Below are 24,247 nucleotides of genomic sequence, written 5' to 3'. Positions count from 1 at the left end.
CCCTCTTTTGTTCTCCACAGGTATTGCTCAGCACAGGTGCACTTACATACATGCAGGCATTATGCTCAGACACATAAAATAAAAATAAATAAGTAAATTCAAAAAGAAATGAATCAAATGGGCTTCTCAATGCCACAGAACCTTGTTGTGGTTTGTAAGACCCTGAAAGGTCCGCACCTCCACCATGTTTCACTCCATGTCCTGTTAACTCCCTGATTGCTGCCTTCCGGCTTGTCTGAACTCTTTTCTCTAGCCCAACAAGCCATGTACTTTCTGCCCAGAGCCTTTGCCCTTGTTACTGCTTACAGAGCCTTTCTCCCAGTGTGCACTGGGCCCATGCCACTTGTCCTTTGGATTTCTGAGCTTCATTTCTTGTGAGTTTTCTCCAATGATCTTTGTAAAACAGAACCCTTTACACAGCTATCTTCCTTCCCCTCCATCTACCTCCACAGACAGTCTGAAGGTCATTTTCTAATTCTTCACTTTCCATTCCCTGATGTTGATGGAGGCCCTGTGAAGTCAGTGTTCACTGGGGTCCCTTGAAAGGCAATTGGCAATAGAAATACCCAATAGAAGTGTGTGGAAAGGGCAGGTAGGGGGCACTTGTCTCCTGACCCCTCGTCAGTCATTTCTCAGAGACTCATCTGGGTCCCCCAGGAAAAGCTTGAGAGAACCTTGGGGTGGGAAGGGCTTTGGGGCACCCAGCGGCAGTGACAGACCCTGGCCTCCCACAGAGAAGCTGACACAGAAAACCAGCATTTTGAGTGAGTAGGGCAGGATGTCTTGAAGGATGCTTAGCTGCTCTAGGGTTCATCTCAGTCAGTGTGCTGAAAAGAAGGGTCTGACAGTCCCAAAGTGATGCCGCCCCCTCTTCTGTTCCACCCTAGTACCAGCACCCCGTGATTATGCCACAGTGTTGAGTAGGAGGAAGGCTGGAGGTGAGCTTGTGTCTGAAAGGAAAAAGGTCTGTCCAGAGAGGCAGCAAGCCCTGGTGTTGATTTCCTTGATGCGCAGAGATTTCTGGACTTGGAGATAGGCAGTGAAAAATGTCACTGCAGAGATCAGGAGATGAGAGTCTTGGCTGACCTGCTGCTCAGGCAGCATTAGCCAAGATACTAAGGACTCTGTCTTTGGGCTCCTGGGATGGCCCCTGAGCTCTGCAGATTGAGGACAAAGAACAGATACTTGCCCTGAGCTCACTGAGGGACTGGGGAGGAAGCGCTCTTGTAGGTGATCTGGCTGTTGGTGTTCACCAGAACCACATATTCATTCAATACTTGCTAAAGAGCTGTTACTCATATTCAGATCTATTTTCCTGCCTTGCAAAGTGCCCTTAGAAAAAGTGCTGGTTCTCACACATGTGGCTCCTTTCGGGTGTCTGGGCCTGCAGAAAACAGCATCTTCCTAACATGCAGACTCTTGATTTAATGATTGTAGTGGCTCATCTTTATACTGTGTTGCAAGGACACAGACCAACTAAATTTCGTGTGTTTATAGTGAGGCTTAGCATGCAGCTAGCAATCATTCCACTGCTTTTTATTCTATCTCATTTTCTAATATTATTTTTATATTTAAGATACTCAATTTATACTTTGTTTATGATAACTTAGGCTCCAAATTATACGATTTTTCTTTTTCATACAATATATATTTTTATTGAATTTTTGTGTATTTTATACAATGTATCTTAACTGTATTTAGACATTCTCCCTATCTTCAGACCCCTCGGCTCCCCACTGGATTTCATGCTTTCTTATGAGTTTATATTTTTATTTTATTTTAAAAATATTTTGTTTACTATTTTTATTATGTGAGTATGAGTATATTGCTAACGTATGTAAGTGCACCCGTGTTGTGCAAGGCCTGTGGAGGTCAGAAGAGGGTGTCAGATCCCTTGGAACTGGAATTACAGATGGTTATTAGCTGCCGTGTGGGTTTTGGGAATCGAACCCAGGTCCTCTAGAACAGCTGCTGCTCTTAACCACTGAGCCATCTCTCCAGCCCCAGGTTTATCTTTTTCAAAAATCAGTAAATTCATTGACCTTTGTTAGACATTAAAAATAAGTAATGCAATTTTTAAATCTTTTTAAAAAGGCAGTTTTAGAGTTTTTTTTAGAGATTTATAGTAAGTTTGGAAAGATGTTTGTCAGATTTATACCAACTTGTCAGTTTCCAGGGTAAAATATATTCAATGGTTTATGGATAAACTGTTTTTCCAAAGTTTAGAATGTGTTAGTTGAAATTCAGGAAAGAAAGTTGCCTCACAAATACTGAGATAAGTGACAGTTTGGGTAACAAGGCAGCCCAAGTACTTGTTTATTTTAGTAGAAAGGAGCAGCAGTGGGAACTGTCAGCCCTCTCAGGGGACTTGTTTTGTTTTTCTTATTTTGAAACAGAGTCTTGTATGTGATGTGTGTACATGTGTGCTCATGTGTGTTGTATGTGACTTTGTGGTATGTGTGTACATGTATATGTGTATGTGTATATGCCGTGTATGTAAATGTGTGGTGTGTGTGGTATGTATGTGTGTGAATATGTGTGTGAAAAATCTTGTAGCCTCTCAGAAAACTGTTCCCTCAATTGTCTATCATTTCTTGTAATGTCCACTCCTGGGCTCCAGGCATAATGGTTATATAATACAACCTGATAAAATGGATGGACAGACTACATGGATGGGCAGATGTATAGGTAGAGGAATGTATAAGTTGATAAGTGGGTGGATAAGAGATGAATTAATGGTGGTGAATGGATGGGTGGATGGGTAGATGGTAGGTGAATGAGTGGGGCCTGAGGATTGACCTTAATGACTGAAATTCACATTTTATTTTCAAATTTAAGCTTCTACGTTGGCAAAAAACAGTATTGGAATGCATAATCATTAACTGGGTATATCGGGAGGCTATAGCCTGCCCGCATAGGCAGAGCCTCAACTGTGTTCTGAAGCTCTTTCTGGAGGAGTACAGTTGAGCTGCAGTAGAAACTTACAGGTGATCCTAGGGCTGTATTGGACTGGGAGATGGACCATGCAGGCTAACCTGGGCCCTTTCACAAGTTCACTGCTGTGACACTAGTGATGTACTGAGATGTCTCCTATGCCTATACTGGAGGGCAATTCACACCTCCTTGGTCTCCACTGTGCTGTAGGGGAAGAGGCACAGCGAGGGCACCACCCTATATTCTGGGCCAAGACTCAGGTCATCATGCATGTGGGACTCCCAAATCTGTGCCCAAGTTCCATCTCTTTCCACCTTATGTATTTTTGGGACATGGCAGTCCTGTTGCTGCCCTCCCCACTTCCTCTGCTCCTAAAATAGCTCTTCCTTATGTCCCGTTCTACAGCCCTAGGGGCACAGTGCCATAGGAAGGACAGTGTGATTGTTGGAGATGGCAGGCATGCCTAGCCCAGCAATAGCAAGAGAGGAAGATCCTGAACTGGTCCTGGAATCAGCCCTGGAGGTAGCTCTGCATCTCCAGGACCCACATGTGCCTCACTCCCCTGGTTTGCCACCGTAGGAGATGGTGCTCTCCCTGTCCCCAGGGCTGGCACAACCAGCCAAGCGCACGTGACTGAGCTCAGTGTTGACCAAGACATGAATCATACCATGATGCTTTTCCTGCTTATGGTAGAGAGAGGGCAGGAGTGTACCACAGCAAGCACAGCCTTTATGTCCACTTGAGGAGGGAGAGAGACAGTTTGTAAAGAGCAGCATGCATCTGCCTGCCCTCTGACTTGTTGGGCACAACCTTACATCCCTGTGGCATCTTCCCAGTCCATATTGCTTGCATGGCCTCCCCCTTGGAGTAGCTCAGGGAGCTGCCAGGGCACTGGACCTCACCCTTAGAGGGCAGAAATGGTACCTGCCACATGGTGGTGCAACTGAGGCGGACAGGGTGTGTCTTCCAGTATCTTCTTTCTTTTTATAAACTTTTAAAAATATTTATTTTTATTTTATGTGTATGAATGTTTTGCCTGATATGTGTATCACATGTGTGAAGTGCCAAAGAAGCTAGAGAGAGCATCACATCACTCAGAACTGGAGTTACAGGTGGTTGTAAGCTGTGCTATGAATGCTGGGAACTGAACTGGGTCCCTCTCAAGAGCAGGAAGTACTCTTAACAGCTGAACTGTCTCTCCAGTCTCTGTCCTCTTCTTTTGACATTTTCCTGGTCTTTCTTCCTAGCAATACTGTATTTAAATACCCCAACACACATACACATGCACGCAGCCATGCACACACACACAGATCTTCACACATAAATGTGCACATGTTCACACATATATGGACACATAGAAACACAGAAGTTTAGACACAGATACATACAGTGCTGACACAGACATATCATCTGTATAAATCTTCAAGTGGGTGACTTCAAGCAGACATATCATCTGTATAAATCTTCAAGTGGGTGATGGTTACTGTGGAGACTCATAACCAGCCAAGCTGCCGAAAACACCAGTGACTTGCTATGGCACAGAGGCCCAATACTCAGCCATAAATGGGAAAATACCTCAATCAAACATCTATATCATCCACTCCAAGGCTCAGAGAACATCTCAGAAGAGGGGTGGAAAGAATGTAAGACTAGAGGAAGGTGGAATGCTATATAGATCTTTCCTCTGAGTTGACACGTTCCCCTTGGAGGGAAGAGGAAGACTCCTAAGACTCAGGAAACTCAGACAGTTGCAAACTTCACGAGGCCCCTCCACAAGGTTGTAGAAACTGTAAGCAACGGTTGGGAGAGGACAGTTTCTTCTGTGGAGCTGACTACATGTTACGCAGGGGACTCTAGGGATGCGGCTTCTGTGGATTATCATCCGTGCTGGTGTGGGCTTTTTAGCAATGCAGCTGCCTTTAAATGACCCATGCTTCTGTAAATAACCTCCATAATTTTTCTAGTTTACCAAGCTAGACTAGGGTGTAATCATTTATTTGGTCTGTCATAAGTGCCCTATCTGGGGTAAATGGACATTTGTCCTCATCTTCCCTGGAAACGTCATATGATAATAATGCCTACTCATTGGCAGACACATGATCTGTCTAGACCTAACAGTCTTCAAAGCAATAGGCAGGCCTCTGTACTAGCTGTGGGAGCTCCACCCTCACATCTCAGGACTGCAGGGTCTTATGACAGAGGGTCCCACGGAGGGACGTTTCTCCTCAACTTTCCCTGACTGTACCTGACCTGTTCATTTCTCTGACCCTGGTTAAGATGTCTAGGGTGACATAATGTCATTATTTGGGGCTGACTGGTTGGGGATCTAGGGAGAAAGGAGCTTGGCACTAGCTGGTTTTGCCAGATGTGCAGCAGCGGCCCTCTAGGACAGGAACTGGTGGGGATGGCTGTCTGTGTCTCCTGATTGGGTTCCTCCTGTCCATCCCCCCTGTTTTCATTTTCTTTGAGCCTGAGCAAACCCTTTGTTGTGAGTGTGGGATCTGTGGCCGTGATGCAGTGATGATGAGCACTGAAGGAGAAGGGTATTGGTATGCACCCCTGTTTTCATTTTCTTTGAGCCTGAGCAAACCCTTTGTTGTGAGTGTGGGATCTGTGGCTGAGATGCAGTGTGGACCACCAAGCTGGAAAGGCTGTGCTTGGCTGCTGTTCACGGGCACCTGGGTCTCGGATGGGACTGGCTCTGAGGCCCCCTCAGCAGTGCAGTTTCAAAACAGCAATGCCAGCCAGGATCCATCTGCACCATCAGTTCCAAAATATGTCTTCTATGCCTTCTATAAGCAATGGGTATGTGACATCAAACTGGCAGAACTAGGGAGCCATGAGTTCCTGTGGACTTCTGGGACCTCCAGCCCCATCACCTGTGTCAAGGAGTAGCTGCTTGGGAGACTTATTTATGGTTTAGGCATGCTTTAGTCTATAAGAAAGTGAGGCATGTTACCCAACTCACTGCCTGTAGTTATCTTAAGGCGTGTGTTGGCTTGGTAAACACCTCAGAGGCTGGGAGCTGTCTCCAGTGGGCAAGTATGGATCTCTGTGTTTCTTTTTATGGGGTACTGTGTTTAGGTGTCCTGAACAGGGCCATGTGGAGAAAGCTGGGTGTCAGGAATGAGAGGTTGAGGCCCTGCAGTTTCTTACTGTGGTTAGGAAGGAACTTAAGGTAAGGTCAACAGGCTATGCAGTTCAGTTCCAATAGCATAAGAGTACTGGGGCCTTGGACTGCTTTGATGCTGGGGTGAGGGTGGGGGCAAATAGTGGCCCAGAGAGCTGGGGGGGGGCTCCGGCCTGCTTGGGTTATTTGAAATGTGCCTAATGGTGTTTGCTGTCTAGAAACTGGCTGTTCCTGAGGGGATGTCCCTCTAGGGCTAACATGGTCCTGTTGCTAGAATAAGGAACTTATGACTAATTCAGAAACCGAGGAAAGATGGTAAAGGAGAAGAGAAGGGTCCTCACTACAGGGTGAGTGCATTGAATGCTTCAGTGCCAGCCCTACCCAGAACAGATGTGGGTGTGACAGCTCAGTACCCACCCTTGGATCCACTGCATGTCACACACAGTGGGCAGAGCAGACTTAAAGGCTGGCAGCCTCCCAAGTCAGACTGAACCCCACATAATGCTGTTTTAGAAACACTTGCAGTAGTAATGCCAAAACTTTAACTTAGCAGATAGCAACAGGAAGTCCCCCTCTGAAGGAGACAGATGCATATTTAGAAAACTTTTGCTAAGAACCTTCCTTGCAAGAGAACCATGGGGAGTGTGCCAGCATCATGGGAGCTTACTGAAGGAGGAACTTAGTCTAGGGAAAAGGTGCATGGCTTTGTATCTGGAACTCACTGCAAGGGTCTTAGTTCCATCTTAGAAAGACCAGGAGGGTCTGGATGACCCAGAGTACCATCTCCCATCCTGCTCTTGATGGTAATACTCGTACTAAGTAGACACGTGTCATGCCGTGTTCGTGCAGATCCAGAATCAGAGCTCTCAGAGCTGAGGTAGGGCATAGAATACACTGGGTTGACTGGATCTGTGAACCTGTGGCATGGTGCTACAGTCCCTCTGGTCCTGGGCATGGTGTGGTTGGTGCACATCGTTCTCCATTATGAGTGTGGTATAGGTATGGAGATTTCTGGGGACTATATAACTTTTGTGTGCTGTGTGTTTAGTTCGAAGGGCTGTTCCACAATAACTGCACTTTTTGCATCCAGAACCTGTTCCTGCCTTTTGGCAGAGGAAGGAGAAGGACCAATAAACTTGGTATGTGTAACTGTAGCTCAGAAGAAAAGTCTGGGTAAAAAAGCCTGCATCCCTTATTTATAAGAAGCAGATGTTTCCTATCCTACCTAGACTAAGGGTTGCTGTGAGACCCAGTGATGGTCCAGGAGCTCTCCACTTTGTTAGTGTCCCTCAGGAAGGTGGAGAATTGGTTCTGAACTTTCATGCATGAACTCTGAGATGGAGACATTCTAGCAATGAAAAATCACAAAAGAAAGTCAGGTTTTCCTTTAAAGTTGAGATGTTGGACTCCAATCAAACTTACTTAGAATCGCTTAGAATTTGTTCCTCTGTTGTTGTTAAGGTGGGATTTACATAGAGTGAGATGCTTGGATATAAGTGTGCACAGGGGTGTTTTGAGTGGTTGCTTAGGTGACTCCCCAACCATCTCCTGCCTGCCCTCTGCCCATCCAGGTTGTGAATGGTTGCTGTTCTGAAACGAGGGGTCCTATGAGCTCATCAGGGACCTGTCTTCTCTCAGTATGGACTGTCCTTTAGTGATTGTCCCCTCCCTCAGTGTGGACCAAGGAGCATTGCCCTTCTGCCCACACCACCTTCCTTTCCCTTTGCCTCTGGTACACCCAGACCTGGCCATCCCTTCTCCTAGGCAGACACTGAACCTTGGCAGGTTTTGCTGAGATGTTATGTGTGGCATCGCTCTGCACACTATGAGCCTCTTGTGGACGTGGTTTTCATCTCTGCAGAGTGAATTCTCAGGAGTGCAGTGTCCCTAGTGAGCAGCACGTGCATTCACCTCCATGAGTGATTGCTGAACTGCTCCCCTGTGCTCATATCTTTTCATGAGCATATTGGTCATTTTTATGGCTTCTTTTGTGAAGTTTCTGTTCAATTGTCTTTGCCTGTTTTTTGTATGTATGGAGTATATGTGCGTATATGTGTGTATGTGTAGTGAGAGAGGGGGAGGGATGGAGGGAGAGAGAGAGGCAGGAGAGGAGTACACGTGGTCGTGGATGCATCTGTCCCTGTGTGCACTGTGCAGGCCGGGGTGTCAACTGTCTTCCTTTGTCGTTCTCCATTTTTTTTTTTTTTTGAGACAGAGCCTCCCAGCACCGCCCATTGAACCTGGTGCTCACTCATTGGCTAGACTGGCTGTCCAGTGAACTGTGGGAATTGTCCTGTCTCTGCCTTCCTCACCACTGGGATTACAGGATTTTTACATGGGTGCTGGGGATCCCAACTTGGCGTGGCAAGCACTTTACTCACTGAGCCGTCTTCCTGCCCCTCTTTGATTTTTTTCTTTTTTCATTGGTTGATGTTATAGGAAGTTTTTTTCCTGCTACACTATGAATAAACATTCTGTTAGATAGTTTTGTGCTAGCATTGCGTTTTTGAAGATTTGTCTTCCTCTGCTGAGATGTAGATGCCCATGTTGAGCACTGTCATCGTCAGAGGCTGCATGGAAAGCACAGGGGGCGGGCACAGATATCTCGCCCCTGTGTTTGCACAGCTACATGTGTTTTCGAACTCTACTAAAATGGGGATGATGAATCCTCCCTACCAGCCAGTTGTCTTTCAGAGGAAAAGAGAAGGCAGGCTTCGGTCCCTGTCCCAGTGTTTGCCCACGTACCCATGGTACTTCTCCAGTTCCTCATTTTCAAAGTGCAGGTCTGCAGGCCACCAGCTGCTGTTTTATTAGCATTATAGGAAAATGTTTATCTATGACCTTTGTGTCTGAAAGGTCTGGCTACAGACTTCTGAGTTGAATGTTCCATTTAGCACTTCAAGTTATTCATATGTGTAATAACCGAATACCAAATCACACATCAGATATGTCATTCTTTTGTTGTTGTTGTTGTTTTGAGACAGGTTCTCCTTGTAGCCCCAGTTGGTCTGGACCTCGCTATACAGGCAAGGCTGCCTCTGACTCCCATGTGCTGGAATTAAAGATGTGTGTCACTGCACCCAGCAAACATGCCTTTTTATTGAAGTTTTGCAGTTTTCATACAATACAATTTGATGGTATTTAGATACCCTCCCCTGTCGTCAGCACTCCAGAGCCCTTACTTCCCCTGTCCAATTTAATGTACTCTAATATATATATATAGTACTCTAATTTATACACACACACACACACACACACACACACACACACACTCACACACGTATATGCCCGTAGAGTCTAATTTGTATCTCAAATGTCCTTTAAGTGTGGGTCCATCCACTGAAGCCTGATTAACCCACAAGCATTCCATCCTTAAAAGGCTGTCTCTCCCCATCCCAGCAACCATTGGTTGTCAGTAGTTCCTCAGGTTGGGTTGGGGTTTCTTACCCACTTCTCCTTATCTGTGCTAAGATTTTTTTCGAATTTGACCTTCCGTGGGACTTGTGCATGCCATCACCATTGCTGTGAGTTTGTATGAGTAACTGACAAGCTGTCTGGAAATGTTTCCTCGTGGCTGTCCGCCCCCTTTGGCTCTTACAGTCTCCCCACTCCCTCTTCGGTAACGTGCCCTGAGCCTTGGGAGGCAGATGTTTGATCCAGGTGTCCTGTTCAGAGATGAGCACTCTGCAGCCTCTTGTTCTCTGCACACTGGCCAGTTGTGGGTCTTTGTGTTAATCACCATCTGCTGCAAAAGGAAACTTCTCTGGTGAGAGCTGAGAGATGCATTAATTTATGTATATAACAATAAGTCGTTAGGAGTCAGTTTAATATGATAACTATTTAGTATTGGACTCTCCTGTGTCCTGTGACCTGTCTAGCTTCAGGTTCCTAAGCCTGATATCAGTGTCAGGATGGACTCCATCCTATGAAGCAGACTTTCTTTTCAATTAGAGAATGGTTGGTTAGTCCCATAATATTTGTGCCACTGTTGCACCGATGGGCACATCTTGCCAGGCCAGTTTTTGGTTGTAGGTCACAGGGTTCACAGCTGGGTAAGGTCGGTGATTATTTTTTCCTTCTGGTGGCATGCAGAGCACCTTCCAGCCCTGTAAACACTAGCCAGTAGAGATGAGGCTCTGAAGTCAGCACCAGCCGGTTTCTTCTTGTTTGTTCTACAGCTCATGTATGTAGTGTCTTCAGCAATAGGGTCTCACCATCAAGTTCTGGTGGGTAACCAAGAGCAGGGGTAACGGCCAGTACTGTTTGAGGGTCCATGCGACCCCTGGTCAACAGCTTCTGGAGAAGGAGTCCTTTTCTGACATCAAGGGGTTTTGTTGTGTTTTGTTATACTGTGATGTCTAGAAGGGTCTATGTCCCCCTGTTTGAGAGTGCTTCATTTCTTATGAACCACTGAAGCCTGAGCCCTGGACTGTAAGGAGCCAGTGCTGTCCTTGGGCTGTAGATCTTCCTGGCTCTGCCGTGTCTGCTGTAGCTTTGGTTTGTAGAAGGTCCACCTGAGCTACCCTTGGTGACTCTTTTTGTTTGTTCTTGCAATGTACTGAGCATCTGGAATCTTCCATGTTCTTCACAAAGTCTGGGACATCCATGGCTCTCAGAGATCTGTGAACTCTCCTTCCGCTGTGCTGCAGCCATAGTGTGGCCTGCCCAGCCCTGCCCCTCAGGCTGCCCAGGTTCTATGCTGCCCAGGCCTGCCCCGCAGGCTGCCCGGGCTCTGTGCTGCCCAGCCCTGCCCCGCAGGCTGCCCGGGCTCTGTGCTGCCCAGCCCTGCCCCGCAGGCTGCCCGGGCTCTGTGCTGCCCAGCCCTGCCCCGCAGGCTGCCCGGGCTCTGTGCTGCCCAGCCCTGCCCCGCAGGCTGCCCGGGCTCTGTGCTGCCCAGCCCTGCCCCGCAGGCTGCCCGGGCTCTGTGCTGCCCAGCCCTGCCCCGCAGGCTGCCCGGGCTCTGTGCTGCCCAGCCCTGCCCCGCAGGCTGCCCGGGCTCTGTGCTGCCCAGCCCTGCCCCGCAGGCTGCCCGGGCTCTGTGCTGCCCAGCCCTGCCCCGCAGGCTTCCGGGGTTCTGGACATTCTTTTCCATTCCACTTTTCAAACTAGCAATTTCTCTGCCTTCAGATTTACCCCTCATTTCCTGCATGTCCATCCATGCCCCTGCCGAGTTGACCAGGTATACCCTCCTGCCTGTGCAGACCCATCTGTGAACCCTCAGCCTCATTCTCTCTCCTTGTTGGGGGTCACAGTCATTTTCACTTCTTCCTGTATGAGCTGCTTTATGCTCTGCTGGGTACTGTGTGTACAGGAACTGAACCATGCCACCAGATTTCTCTTGAGGGTTTTCCAGCACCAGCTAAATTCCTGGGCCATCCTGATCCTCTCAGGGTATTGCTATTTCATAGTCCTGCATTTGGGTGACCCTTCCTCTGAAGCCATGGCCTTGTGGGTCTTTGGCATTCTGCCAGGGCATCTCTGATAGAGGCAGTTGGAACTCTCAGCATGTTCTCTCAGCCTGCCTCTGCTTGATCTCAGGCATCTCTCCCTTCACGTGGAATTCCTCACTTCATGCCCATTCCCTGTATACCTATACAAAAACTTCTTCAATTCCACCACCTCTGACCCTGACAGATCAGCTTGAGGGGATTGTCCTGCTCTCCATTGCACACTATGGTCCAGAAGCTGCCCAGATGCAAAACTGGGCAGGAACAGGGTCACCTCGGCTCCCCTTCCCACATCTGTCTCTGGTGGAGGATGTCTGCCACCTGCGGCTTTATGATGGATAGGACCCAAACCAGTGGGACCCTGCTTCAATGAAGGGAGGGAAGGAAGGAGGGAGGGAAGGAGGGAGGGAGGGAGGGAGAGAGAGAGCGAGAGAAACATCCACAGAGAGGTGCCTGCTGGTCAGACCTGGGACAACGCTTGTACGGTATTCTCAGATTGTAACATTGCAGTGTCCTCACTCACTGTTCACTGTCAGGTAAACAAAGAAGCAGACTGAGGAGATGGACCCGGAGCATAGATCTGTGTTGTAGTGAGGTAGATGCCAGCCCACAGACCTCATACCCAGATGTCGCCACGGAACCTTCCTTTTCCTACAGTGTCAGAGAGAAGAGCGTGTTGGAGGTTGGAGCGCAGGAAGTGGGCGAATGTTCATCTTCTAACATGCCCCTGGTCTTTTGAGAATGGCACCTCCCTGTCTTGCCTTTGGTGTTCTTCCCTCCTGGCTGCCCTGCATGAGCCTCGGCCAGAGCTGGCCCTGCTCAGGATGGAGAGTAGAGAATGGTTCTAGAGTCAGAACGTGGCTCAGAACGTTCTAGTCGTGGCTCGGAAGGCCTTAACGGTCGCTTGCCTCGTGTGCTCTTGCCTTGGAAAACATGTCCTTGTCTTCAGGCGTGACAATTCCTAGAGCCCTGTGTTTATGCTCACTTTTGGCAGGGATTTGATAGGCTGGTTGTCGGGGAGCCTTCCTGCAGAACTTGCTTCTCCCAAAGACACAGCACAGGGGCCATCAGGCTTTGTGTGCACACAGGACACATTGTCACACTGCTCAGAGTGCCTAGCTAAGGCTTTTCTCTATGAGTATCAAGAAATATGATGGCTGCCCACTTTCAGCATCTGGGTGGAGTGAGCTGGTGGAGTGTGGGCCACACTATCCCTTTATCTTATAATCACTTTCTGTCTCAGGTCAGAGGGATGCAGCTTATTACTATTTGTTGATAACCTGTAGGCTTTTTGACAGGATGCCAGCTCTTGCCCCAGATGAACATGTAGTTGCTGACAAGGCCTTCCTCTCCCTCTCTTGTCGGCCAGTACATTCTTCCTTCTCTGGGGACTCTCTATGTCTAGCTAAACCAGAAGAGTTCCCCAAAATGCCTGGTACCTGTTATATCCTTTGCATCAACTCATGACTTCTTCTGTGTCCTAGACATGCTCCTGTGGAGTCTCCTGAAGGACCTGCAGCAGCAATCTGAGGTGCCACGCCTGGGCCCCCTGGAGCTGGAGGAGATGGCAGATGCAATTGCTGGAGCCATGCAAGGCGACCATGCAGGGAGGCCAGGATGGCCACGGGAGAGGGGCCGAGGGACAACTACAAGAACAGGAGAATGGCCCGGAAGCAGTGCTCCAAGGTGACCTGCTCCTTGACAGCCACAGGGAAGGGAGGAGGTCATGGAAGGGGGTGCAGGGAGGAGAGGTAGAGGCCACGGGGAATAGGTGAGGCCATGGGAAGGTAAAGAAGCCATGAGGTGTGGCTGCAGGCAGTGGTGAGGTCACGGGGCGGGGTGGAAGGAGGCATGGGGAAAGGTTTGGGACACAAGGAGGGGTGAATGGGGAGAAAGGGGGCTCTAGGGAGAGAAGCAAACTGCTCCACAGGCCATAAGGCATTCTTTCTGCTGGGGAGAGATTTGTATTAATGATTTTTAATCTATTTGAACCTTTGCCTCTAAAAGCTTTCTTAACAAACTAAGCCTACCAGAGCAATTATGTTGAATGGCAAATTGCTCTCAGGGAAGAGGCTTGATTCCTGCGTGCTGGGGTTCAGGATTAGGAAAACCAAGGAGTGAGTGAGAGTGTCTTTGTTTGGGTCATGCAAGTGTGCACTGTCAAATATTTGAGCAATAAAGAAAAAGGGGTTCATCCAACTGTCTCCATCCACCTCTGAGGCTGCTGGGGCAGTGGATAGTACCTGCCCTACCTCACCCACACAGCAGCAGGACCTGGGGTGGTCACTCAGGCAGGCAGGCCTCTAAGATTGTGAGCTCAGTGCCCTGCTCATGGTAGACACACAAAAGCCTGCTGAAAACCAGATGTGACCTGCAACGCTCTCCTCTGTGGGTTGGGACAGAAGTGAGTCCCCCGTGTCCTTCATGCTGTGGCAAACACAGGATGTTGTTCAGGCTGTGGAGCTGGCAGGGTCATCGTGCTGTGTCTGAGCCTGGCTAGCAAAACCTTCCTCTGTCTCACAATCTGCAGGATGCTGTTTAGTGCTATGAACAGAAAAGTGTTACTCTGTGGTAAAAATGAGGCCATTGGTGTCCCACCTCATTGGTATAGGAGGATTCTCAGTGGCCATCTTTTCATGCATTGGGATACCTTATGAGGACATCTTTCAGGAACTTGAATAACAGGCTATCTCTTACAGATCACAGACTCTCAGAGGAGGATGATCCAGTATATGAGGAGGTAAGATAACGCCAGAGTCACACTGTCATCTTTCTGTTTATGAAATGCACTTTCGTCCAGCTGGAAGAGTACATGGAAAAATCTCATAATCCCCAGATTGAGAAAATTGTGGAGTATATACAAAATTATGGAGACCTGGGTATGAAATGGGACCTATTTTCAGAATATTTAGCCATTATAGAGACGTGAAAATTAAGATTAATTCAAAGAAGAAAACTAATATCCTCAGAACCCTGTGTGAACATTGCAAGCCCATTTCACAGACCTGCAGAGTTCTGCACACAACTTCTGAGGTTCATGACCAACAGGCACAGTCTCCATGTCCCCGGGCCTGCCCCAGCTGGTCTGGTAGCTGTGAGCCACGAGCAGCTCCTGAAACTTGAAATAAATAAGTTAAAGGCAAATAACAGTTCCTTAGTTGCCTTAGCCAAGGCCCCATGTGGTCACATCTGCAGGGTGCTCAGTCTCTGTAGGTGATCCAAGATGGCCCTGTGAAAGGACTTAGCCAGGTGGTCTCTATACAACTTTATTAGCCAGTTGGAGTTTCTTGCTTAAGAACCTGTGTTCTCTTAATGTAAATCTTAAGGATGCAGAAAATCTACTCAGGTAGCAGTGGTATTATATGGTTCTGTAAAACTTTTTGTAGGAAGAAGGGAAAGTCTTATTCAGTCATTTTCTTGTCAGGCCATCTTGCTGGCTTGTGGCCCAGCTCCTGTTAGACACCAGCATGAAACACCAGTGATCTGAAATCCCAGCCACAGTGGGATTTCCATCAGAGTAGTGTGGGGAGACCAGATCAGGAAACTGTGCCTGGATTTTAGGAGTAAACAGATGCCACAGGAGACCCACAGCCCTCAAGGCTGTGATGTCAGAGCACAAGCCAATGACACATTGAACCTGAAATTGGTGAACTACCAGACCCCATCCACAGCCTTCGCAGCCTCCACCCACAGCCTTCCCAGCCTCCGCCCACTGCACCTGTTGAGTTTTGACGCATTTCTTTGTTGCTTGGGGTACATTTTGAGCAATTGTTTTCGGAAAGGGTATTTGCATGTTGGACAGTCTGAACTTCTTCATTCAGTGACACCTTCCTTTTCTTCCTCATATGAAACTCCATCTGGGACCATCATCCCCTTTCTTTCAAAAGCCCTCATTGGGTCACTTACTGCAGTGTATTGTCACTGCAAATCCAATTCAAAACAACTGTCTTGATCAAACTATTGCATTTACGTATTCAGAAGGAGAAGTTGTGAATCTCAGGCAGAAGGAAGTGATCTTGCTCACAGTTCTTTTTTTTTCCTTTTTCTTTTTTCATCTTTTTGGGGCAAGGTCTCCTTGTAGCCCCAGCTGGCCTGGAACTCATTTTGTAGATCAGGCTGGCCTGGAACTCAGAGAGATCCACCTGCCTCTGCCTTCCGAGTGCTGGAATTAAAGGCGTGTGCCACCACACTCAGCACAGTTCTTTCTTAATTTCCTAAATAAATGTGTTTTGGTGAATTAAGTTGTGAGAGGAAACCCAGTCCCCCAGTTTCTGTCTAGTGTCATATCAGAGGTGTCATTTAATGATTAAAACCTTGTACATATCATTTGATGTCCAGCGTCTTATTAGGTCACGTCTACAAAGCAGAGAGCTGGGATATGATGAAATGGGGTTTGCATGGAGTGATCAAATGCTGGATTCATAACCAGCCACAAATACTGTGATCATAATACCCTTCTGGCAGGTGCCAGGGGTGTCAGAGAAGCCTGGTATCCAGGAAGTGGGATCATGCTTGGAGACCGACCATCACCCTTGCCAGGACTAGAGACCCCTCAACATTACTAGCACAGGTCCCTCATTCCAGCGTTAACTTCTGCCTCAGTTTCCCTTTCTATGAAATGGTGATTACTGATGTTTCCCTACCCCTGGAGCTTATTGGAAGACTTACACAAATAAAGTCTTACTACCACACCTTTGGGGGCCGATCAGCAGATGTAAATGGTGGTGATTGATAGGTATTATAATTAGGTGTTCATTGCTTCGAGAGGGGTGGGTGGGGTCTTGAAGTCACATGGGTAATTTTTTAGAAAACCTTTACCAAATACAAAATCAGATTTTTCAAGAAGGTATGCATGTATAAGAAGGGAAAGAAGAGTGAGGTGAGTGAGAGAGAGCCCTAGAAAGAGATTCTGCCTCCCTGGCTGGTGTCCCTCTAGGTATGATTCTGCACACAATCCCTGCACTCTCATGTGCTCCTTCTCGGTGGCTGTTGGCATCCTACCACGTGGTTTGTCTCCTAGCATTTTTTTCTGTCATGCTTCATTGGTTCTGTCTTAGATGCCATCTCATGGAAGTTTCCTCTCTGTTAGGTCAGCCGTCTGAGCATACAGCTTGGAGACCTCTTGAAGGACCGTGGGTCTCCTCTTTTACCTGAAGCTCCCCTTCTAGAAAAGTCCTCCAGAGCGGAGATCAAGAAATCAGAGCAGCCCGAGGAGCCCTCGTCTTCCAAAGAGGAGACTGCTGGGGTGGAACACATGAGGAGCCGGACTTATTCCAAAGACCTGCTAGAGAATAAGCCGAACTCAGAGCAACAAACTGAACTCCGAAACTGGCCTACGGGGGTGTGGCAGGGGGAGCAGAGCCTCTCAGAAGCAGGACAGGGACCCTCCAGGGGAGGCCTGCAGCTAGAAGTCCAGCCCTCCAACAGGGAGCAGCAGGGATACATCGTGACGGGGAACAGGTGAGTGGAAGCTTGGGCTTTTATCCCCTGTGCCTCAAGACCCTGGAGGGAGGGGGTGCCGCCGTGTGGAAATGCATGGCGGCGTGTGGGGAGGATGCCCTGCCAAGACTGCTCTCCTGGGCTTCTGAACTTGGTACTGTCACCAGGTAGATGCTCTGAAGCCAGTGACCACACCAAGCCAGGCAAAGCCCCACCTGTTTCTCTTATCTATCCTTTCCCCCTGCAGGCAGGGTCTTCCCGCTTATCAGAAGCATCTACAGAGGACAGGCAGAAGTGTAGTTAGCAAGATCTGGTCCAGATGGCTCTCGCCTGATGATAACCACACTCAAGGACAAGTGATAGCAAATGCAGAGCAGGACTTGGTGTCCTCAAAACTAAGCTGTGTGTTGTCTCCTGGCCTGTTGAAACTCCAAACTTCTTTCCTATTAACTAGAACAAATGGCAGGAGGTGAGTCAGTATTCAGAGGGAAAATATTCCTCAAGGCCACAAGATGCTGTTTGCTCACTCTCATTTTGATCTAAACTCAAACACCAAGTGTCAGAGATTCAGGAGTGGTCGGCCCAGTCCTCAGGTGCCTTTACTGAGTCTGATTTTTGATGCCATGCTTCATAAGAAGCCGGCATCTCTATGCCATTGAAGTGATGCTTCAGAGAGAAGAACACATAGGGCTGCATATATCTATACACACACATGCGCAGATAGGTGTGCACAGGTGAAGTGCTCATATGAACATTTATGTCTGGGTACATGTGTATACACGTGTCTGAACACACCTGTGAGCAGGTACGTATGCTCATGTGCTCCTTCCTTAGCTTAGAGCCTGCCACTCTTAACTGCTGATTGCCCTGGATAGAAGCTTAAAGCAGGTGCCAGTTCCCCTGTGATGCAGCACAGTGCTCCCCTGTGTGGTACTCAGTGTTACTGGGTTGTTGCCACACTGGAAATACCAAATTTCACTGGTGAGAGTCACTGCCACATTGGCAGAAGAGGTTTATTTTGAGCTCAAGCCAGACTGTTGCCAAGACCCATTAAGACTCGACTATTTTCAGCTATTGCCAAGGCTCCCACTTATGGTTTTGGGTAGTTGCTGCCTCAGCCGCTACTTCAAGTCCAGATGTTGCTCTTCTTCCTTCCTTTTCCTAGGGCAGAGCTGCCACCCCCAACCCTTACCCAGACACATGCCACACACACTGTCTCTGTCCTCAGTACTCTCTGTCTCCTGATGGGTGCTGGAGTGTCCCTCTCCTGCCATACAGAGGGTACAAAAGGTGTTTAGCACAGCTCACAAGGGGCCACAGGTCTGCACCATGGAAACCCCTACAGTTACTCACCATGCGAATAGTCCAACAACCTTCCACTCATACTCAAGCACTGTGTATAAGCTCCCCCTTCCCTGGGAACCACTGCCTTGTATGTCTGTGTATAGGTGTACGTGTTATATGGTGCCTTGGGAGCTATGTGTATGTTGTATGTATGGTAGACTGTGTTGTGGGTCTTGTGTTCTGTGCGTGTACAGTACATTATGTGCTTTGTGTGTTAAGTGGAACATCATACGGCATGTATATTGTGATTTATGTGTGGTATGTTATGGGCTGTGTGGTCTGTGTGTTATGTGGGGTCGCATATGTTATATGTGTGTAATACATTGTGTGCCCTGTGTGTGTGTTGGGCATCCTCTACTCTGGGGCTCCACTCCAGCCACGACACAAGGCATCAGTGTCGTCCTCAGCGTCACACTCTTTGGCCTCAGGTGGCATGTCCCCTGCGTGAGAACCAAAAGGTCTTCAGGGACTGGCCCACCCTCAGCCTGGTCTCAGTTGCAATGTAGGTGACAGGGAGGTACCTCTGAAAATGTTCAGTCATTTCCACACAGAACCAGATGATGCAGAGGTGTCCCCACCTCTTGACTGGTATGTTCCACTAATGACTCAACATCAGGGCCACTCTCAGAGTGAGAGGGAAGGCTGCAAGGGACCTGGTCTCCGTGCAGTCTTGGCCTCTCTCCTGAGTCGGGGCCTGCCAGGCCAGGTCATTTCCTGTGCTTGTGGCCACCGTCCGGGGAGGATGCAGCAGCTGTGGAAGTTTTTCTTCGTGTTGGAGCCTTCAGTGGCGTTCCCTGCCGGTCCTTTGAGGCCTGCCGTGTCTTTGGTGTGTTCAGAGAGGTGATGAGGGTCCTGCAAGTCATATTGGGCGTCTCAGCTGTTGCCAGAGCTGGCCTTAGAGATGGTGCTTGCCTCTCCTTTGGTGTTATGGGCTTGTCCCTATGTCAGACTAATTAATAATCTGGGATTTTCTGGGCCAGGGTTTCAGCAAAGTTCCACTTAACCCCTCACAGATCAGCTGTGAACTCTTAAAGAATTGTGTGGCATTCTTTTTTTGTGTATGTGAACAGGGTCACGCTATATAGCCCTGACTTGCCTGGAACTTACTATGTAGACCAGGCTGGCTTTGAACTCAAGAAATCTGTCTACCTCTGCCTCCTGAGTGCTGGGATTAAAGGTATGTGCCACCAAACATGGATATATAGCATTCTTTTAAAAGCAGGGATATTTGTAAATCTGGATGTGCTGTCAGAAAGAGGAAGTGAATTCTGACTTGATGTCCCCTTGTCACTGGCACAATGGGGGAAGATGTGGCTCAGCCTTGCTGGCCTCATTTCTGATTGACAGAGTAATCCTTTGGCATTTGCTTTATCTCTTGTATGAACTAAATGGGTTGGTCCAGAGGGTGTGAAGTTGAGGTAGTCATCCCTATTCCCCGCTGACGATGTTAAGATCATGTTGTGTTGGACTAGTGTCGGACTGAGGAGTGAGCTGCCTCTCCAGGAGGAGGAAGCTGCCTTCTATATCTGGCAAATGTGTAAAGCCGGGCCTCTCTCCACATAGCTGTGCTCACCTGGAAAAAGCCCATGGGGCCAGTGTACTTGCCTAGGAAGAAGAACTCATGATGAAGAGAAAGGGCTAGAAGGAGAGGTGCGTCACATACCGCACACAGGCAGAGTTGTGTTGGAGGGATCATATGCACCGTGATGACAGAGCAGCCCCAGCAGGCAGCACAGTGACATGTGGCCATGGAGATAGGAGGTACATAGAAGAAGCAATCCCTGCCTTCCATGGGGGTGCTGTGACCCTGCCACTGTCACAAGGCTGTCTTCACCTGACCTTTGTCTTGAAAGAGGCCTGTGGTGGTGAAGATGCTAGACACCAACTGCCAGGACAGGATTCCCTATGGCCTGTAAGGTGGTAGGTCTCTGGGAAGTCAGTAGTGGTCCTTGCCTCTCGGGGCTGCTGGAGAGAGCACACGGTGCCTGTGGAGAGTCAGTGCCCAGGCCTCTGAATTGTGACCAGCTTGAGGCCCAGGGGAGTCCAGGCAGGGTGTAACTTGGGAGATGCCCTTGCAAGCAGGCATGGAGTTCTTGTACAGGTGAGGTGTGTGAATGCAGATAGTCTAAAAAAATTCAAGGCACATGGGGCTGGAGAGGTGGCTCAGCAGTTAAGAGCACCGACTGCTCTTGCAGAGGACCTGGTTCGATTCCCAGCACCCACATGGCGGCTACGGACCGTCCTTAACTCCCGTTCCAGGGGAATCCGACACCTTCTTTTGACCTCCTCGGCATTGCATGACATGGGTGCACTCACATACGTGTGGGCAATACACTCATACACATAAAATGGAAATAATAAATAAAAATAATTTTTAAAATTTACAGTAAAAAAAAAATTCAGGGCACAGTCTGTGTCTGCCAAGCCCTTCATGAATCCGTTGTATACCAGACCAGAGCCTGAGCGAGTGTGAGTTACAGGCACCCATCCTGCTCCCCTGGTGCTCTGTGCTCAATACTCAGGAAGGACTTGTTGTTGTCTCCCAAGAACTGGTGAGATTGAAGGAAAATAGATGTTTCCAACATGAATGACACATGGCTGGTCCTGGTCCCACTGCTGCTGCCATCAGACCTTGGGAGTCTCAGGCACAAGCCAGGACAGGGCCTCCTCATCCAGTTCCAGCTGGACAGAGAGAAGAAGGACAGCTGCTATGGCAGAGCAGTGGACATGGTGGGCCTGCACATTTGGAGGACTCTCAGGTTGTGGGCGAATGCTTATACTCCTAGTACTGGAGCTGATGTCAGATCTCCTGACGTGCTCTGGAACCAAGTCCAACCTTTTCTTCAGTTAAGTCAGCTATTGTCACTAAGCAAGATCTTTTTGGAAAGTGAGACACTCTCTGCTTTGTCACTATCTCTTCAGTTTGCTTGTCTTAAAAGGCATCCTTAGCATGATAGAGTGATTAGGGTTGAAGATTGTAGGAAGAAGACAGAGCATCAGTGAGCGAAAGCAGTCATAGCTGCTTGTCTAGAAGGAGGAGGAGGAGCTGAAGGGAGAGGGGAAGGGATAAGGAAGAAATGCAGCCACCACATCTAACCTCCAACTCCCACCTGGCTGCACTGAGTGTTGGGAGTGCCAGGCGAATCCTCAAGCTCTGACTTGTGGGCCACATCCACTCACCTGTGTCGTGGGGCCCTTCTGAGTTTTGGTGCCCCACCTTTAACATCGGTTAAAGCGCCTGCTATAGTGGAGACATGGGGAAGGCACTTGGGAATAGGAGAGGTTCCAGAGACAAACCACTGTAACTTTGCCCCTGATGAAGTCAGACATATCTCCGTTTACCTCAGTGGGTTGTTTTGAAATTCAAATGAGGAAAAGTATTTGTCCAAAGAATAAAACTAGGCCTTTTTCTAGCACATTGCCATTCTGTAGCGAAGGGTTAGGAATATATTTCTCAGATGTTTTACTATAAAAATGTGGTGGTTTAGAATGAAAAATATCCCCCATAACCTCAAAGTGTTTTGAGTGTCACCAGCTGGTGACACTGTTGGCAGAGGTTTAGAAGGTACAGCAGGGCTGGAGGAAGCATGCTGCCAAGGGAGGGCTTGCAGAGTACCTTAGCCTTTGCCCCTTTTAGCTTTCCTCTCTCTGCTTCTTGTGCCCATTTGAAGAAGGATGTACTTAGGTTTTGGTTTCAGCTAACCCCTGCAATGCTTCCCTTGCCATAATGGACTCTTATCCCTCTGGAACCATATATCCAATAACCTCTTCCTTCTATAAGTTGCCCTGGTCATTTTTTAAAATCATAACTTATATAGGCTCCCATGCCCATGAGTTAAAGAATCTCAAATCCTGTGATGGGCTGGATGGGGCCCAGGTGGAGTGCTCGCCTGGTATGTGGGAGGCCTTGGATTCCATCTCCAGCACACACACACACACACACACACACACACACACACACACACACAACCTGTGTCCAAATCTGAGCCACATTTTCCCTTGTGCGTCTCATTCCAGATGCCAGCTTCTCCCTTACCTCCTCTCCATCAGTAGCATTGTCCATCAGCCCCTGTAGTGGTCCCTCTCAGATATGCCTGCCCTCACTCTCTTGGCCATCACAGAGGAGCTGCCATTGAGGCCTCCATAGTCATATGACCAAGGTCCTTACCTGCCTGCTTAGAGATACTCTGACCAGGGCTCATCGCACAGCATACCCTAACAGCACCTGGCAGACTCCACTGTCTCTATGGTCAGGGCAGACCCCAGAGAGCAACTACTGAGAGGAAATGTTGGGGGGGTACTCTGCAGATCCATAAGGGGCTTTGGGTTCCCTAGAAGATCCACAGGCTTCCTGAGGGTCCCCTTTGTGATATGGGGGTGCAAGGGTCCATATTGTGCCAGCAAATGTGCAGTCATTCTGCAGTGACAGGTGTCTAGTCTGTTCCAACTGCCAAGGCCACATCAGTGTGAGAGTTTTGTTTCATTTCAGTCATTTCTTTCACTCAGAATCCAGAAGAGGCCCAGGCCTCGCAGTTGGCTGGCTGCCATTGGCCACTGATGTCTACCCTCCACATTGTGCTGTGTGTCTGAGGTTTGGTGTTAGCTGGAATTCAAGAACTGGAAAATGCTTCCAGACCATCTGGCTTCTAACTAGAGTGACAGGTTAAATTAAAAAATAAAACAAAAACAATAAATGCACAAATGTAGGTGCTAGGAGATTCTCCCTGTCAGCCCTCTACCTGTGAGGAGTTGGTGCTGTCCATAGCTTTATTAAGTTTCTGGCCCCAGTGGTTCTGAGTAGCTGTGACTATGCCTGACCCCAGAGGCACAAGCCCTGGTCTCCACATGGAAAGGACTGAGGTCTAGAGGGGCTGTAGTGTGAAGAAACTGAGGAAGCTTGGAACAATCCCTTATCTGAGCCGGTGCTCTCTGGGCTTCTGCTTCAGCTTATCTCATGAAGTTAATGCCCCAGGAACTATTCTGCAGGTGCACAGGCAAGTGAGGGTGTGTGTGTGTGTGTGTGTGTGTGTGTGTGTGTGTGTGCGCGTGCGTGTGTGTGTGTGTGTGTGTGTGTGTGTGTAGGCCAAGGTCAACAAAGGATGTTCTCAAATGTTTGCTACCTTATTTTTTGAGACAGAATCTCTTACTGAACCCGGGGTTCACTGATGCAGCTAGACTGTCCGTCCATCAACCTCCAGGGACCCTCCTATCTCTGCCTTTCTAACACCAGAATTACAGGTGCATTCTGCTGTTCACGAGTTTTTTTCAGGGGTGCTAGGGATGTGAACTCAGGTCTTCAAGTTTGCTGAGCAATCCCTTTACTACTGAATCATCTCCTAGCCCCCACCCAAATATTCTTTACATAGAGATCAGGAATAGTAAAGGTCCTTTATGTGCTGTGAGGAAAATGTCATTGCTTTTATTTGGATACCTTATATGAGCAAAATACTTTAATGCTAATGTATTTCAAGGTTTTCCAAACACAAATGGAAATTTTTCTATTGCCCTGCAAGGTTAAGTTGTTAACTGTATATTACTAAAGGGGCACGTGAGAAAGAAGCCCAAAACACAACACGACAGGATGACTTGAAGCTGAGCGAGTCCACACTACTTATTAGAAGACGGACAGTCTCCACCAGTTCCAGGCAAATGCTTTACCATGTTGGCATTCACTCATTTTCAATTTTATCAAGATGGCCAAACGTTTCCTATGACGCCGTCCCATTGCCATTCCTTTCAGAGTTACTATGTCATTCCTGATGATGACTATGGAATGCTCCCAACTGTGCTAACCACTTTGTTTCTCTATCAATTTGTTTATGAAACTATTCAATCACTGTTGAACTTAGCTATGCCATGCACCAAAGATTCCAAAATAAATAATGCACATTCAAGGAGCCTGAAGCCTAGATGGGAGGAAACACAGAAGCCAGGTCTGCCCCCAAATAAACAC

General features: G+C 48.2%; 1 protein-coding gene and 1 pseudogene across 1 annotated transcript in view; both read left to right on the top strand.

Moving 5' to 3' along the window:
* LOC103745349 (receptor-type tyrosine-protein phosphatase N2) overlaps positions 1-24,247 on the top strand; it is a 92,953-nt gene that overhangs the window by 35,088 nt on the left and 33,618 nt on the right. The window contains exons 3-5 of the mRNA XM_008823181.2: positions 12,996-13,197; positions 14,211-14,251; positions 16,601-16,971. Coding sequence (XP_008821403.1) covers positions 12,996-13,197; positions 14,211-14,235 — 227 coding nt within the window. The 3' untranslated portion in view covers positions 14,236-14,251; positions 16,601-16,971. The remainder of the gene's footprint in view (positions 1-12,995; positions 13,198-14,210; positions 14,252-16,600; positions 16,972-24,247) is intronic.
* LOC115067850 overlaps positions 16,364-24,247 on the top strand; it is a 23,201-nt pseudogene continuing 15,317 nt past the window's right edge.

Source organism: Nannospalax galili, unplaced genomic scaffold (assembly GCF_000622305.1).
Source record: "Nannospalax galili isolate Female #2095 unplaced genomic scaffold, S.galili_v1.0 scaffold250, whole genome shotgun sequence".
Taxonomy (NCBI): domain Eukaryota; kingdom Metazoa; phylum Chordata; class Mammalia; order Rodentia; family Spalacidae; genus Nannospalax; species Nannospalax galili.
The sequence above is the reverse complement of the archived record's forward strand: the minus strand, read 5'-3'. Positions and strand labels throughout refer to the sequence as shown.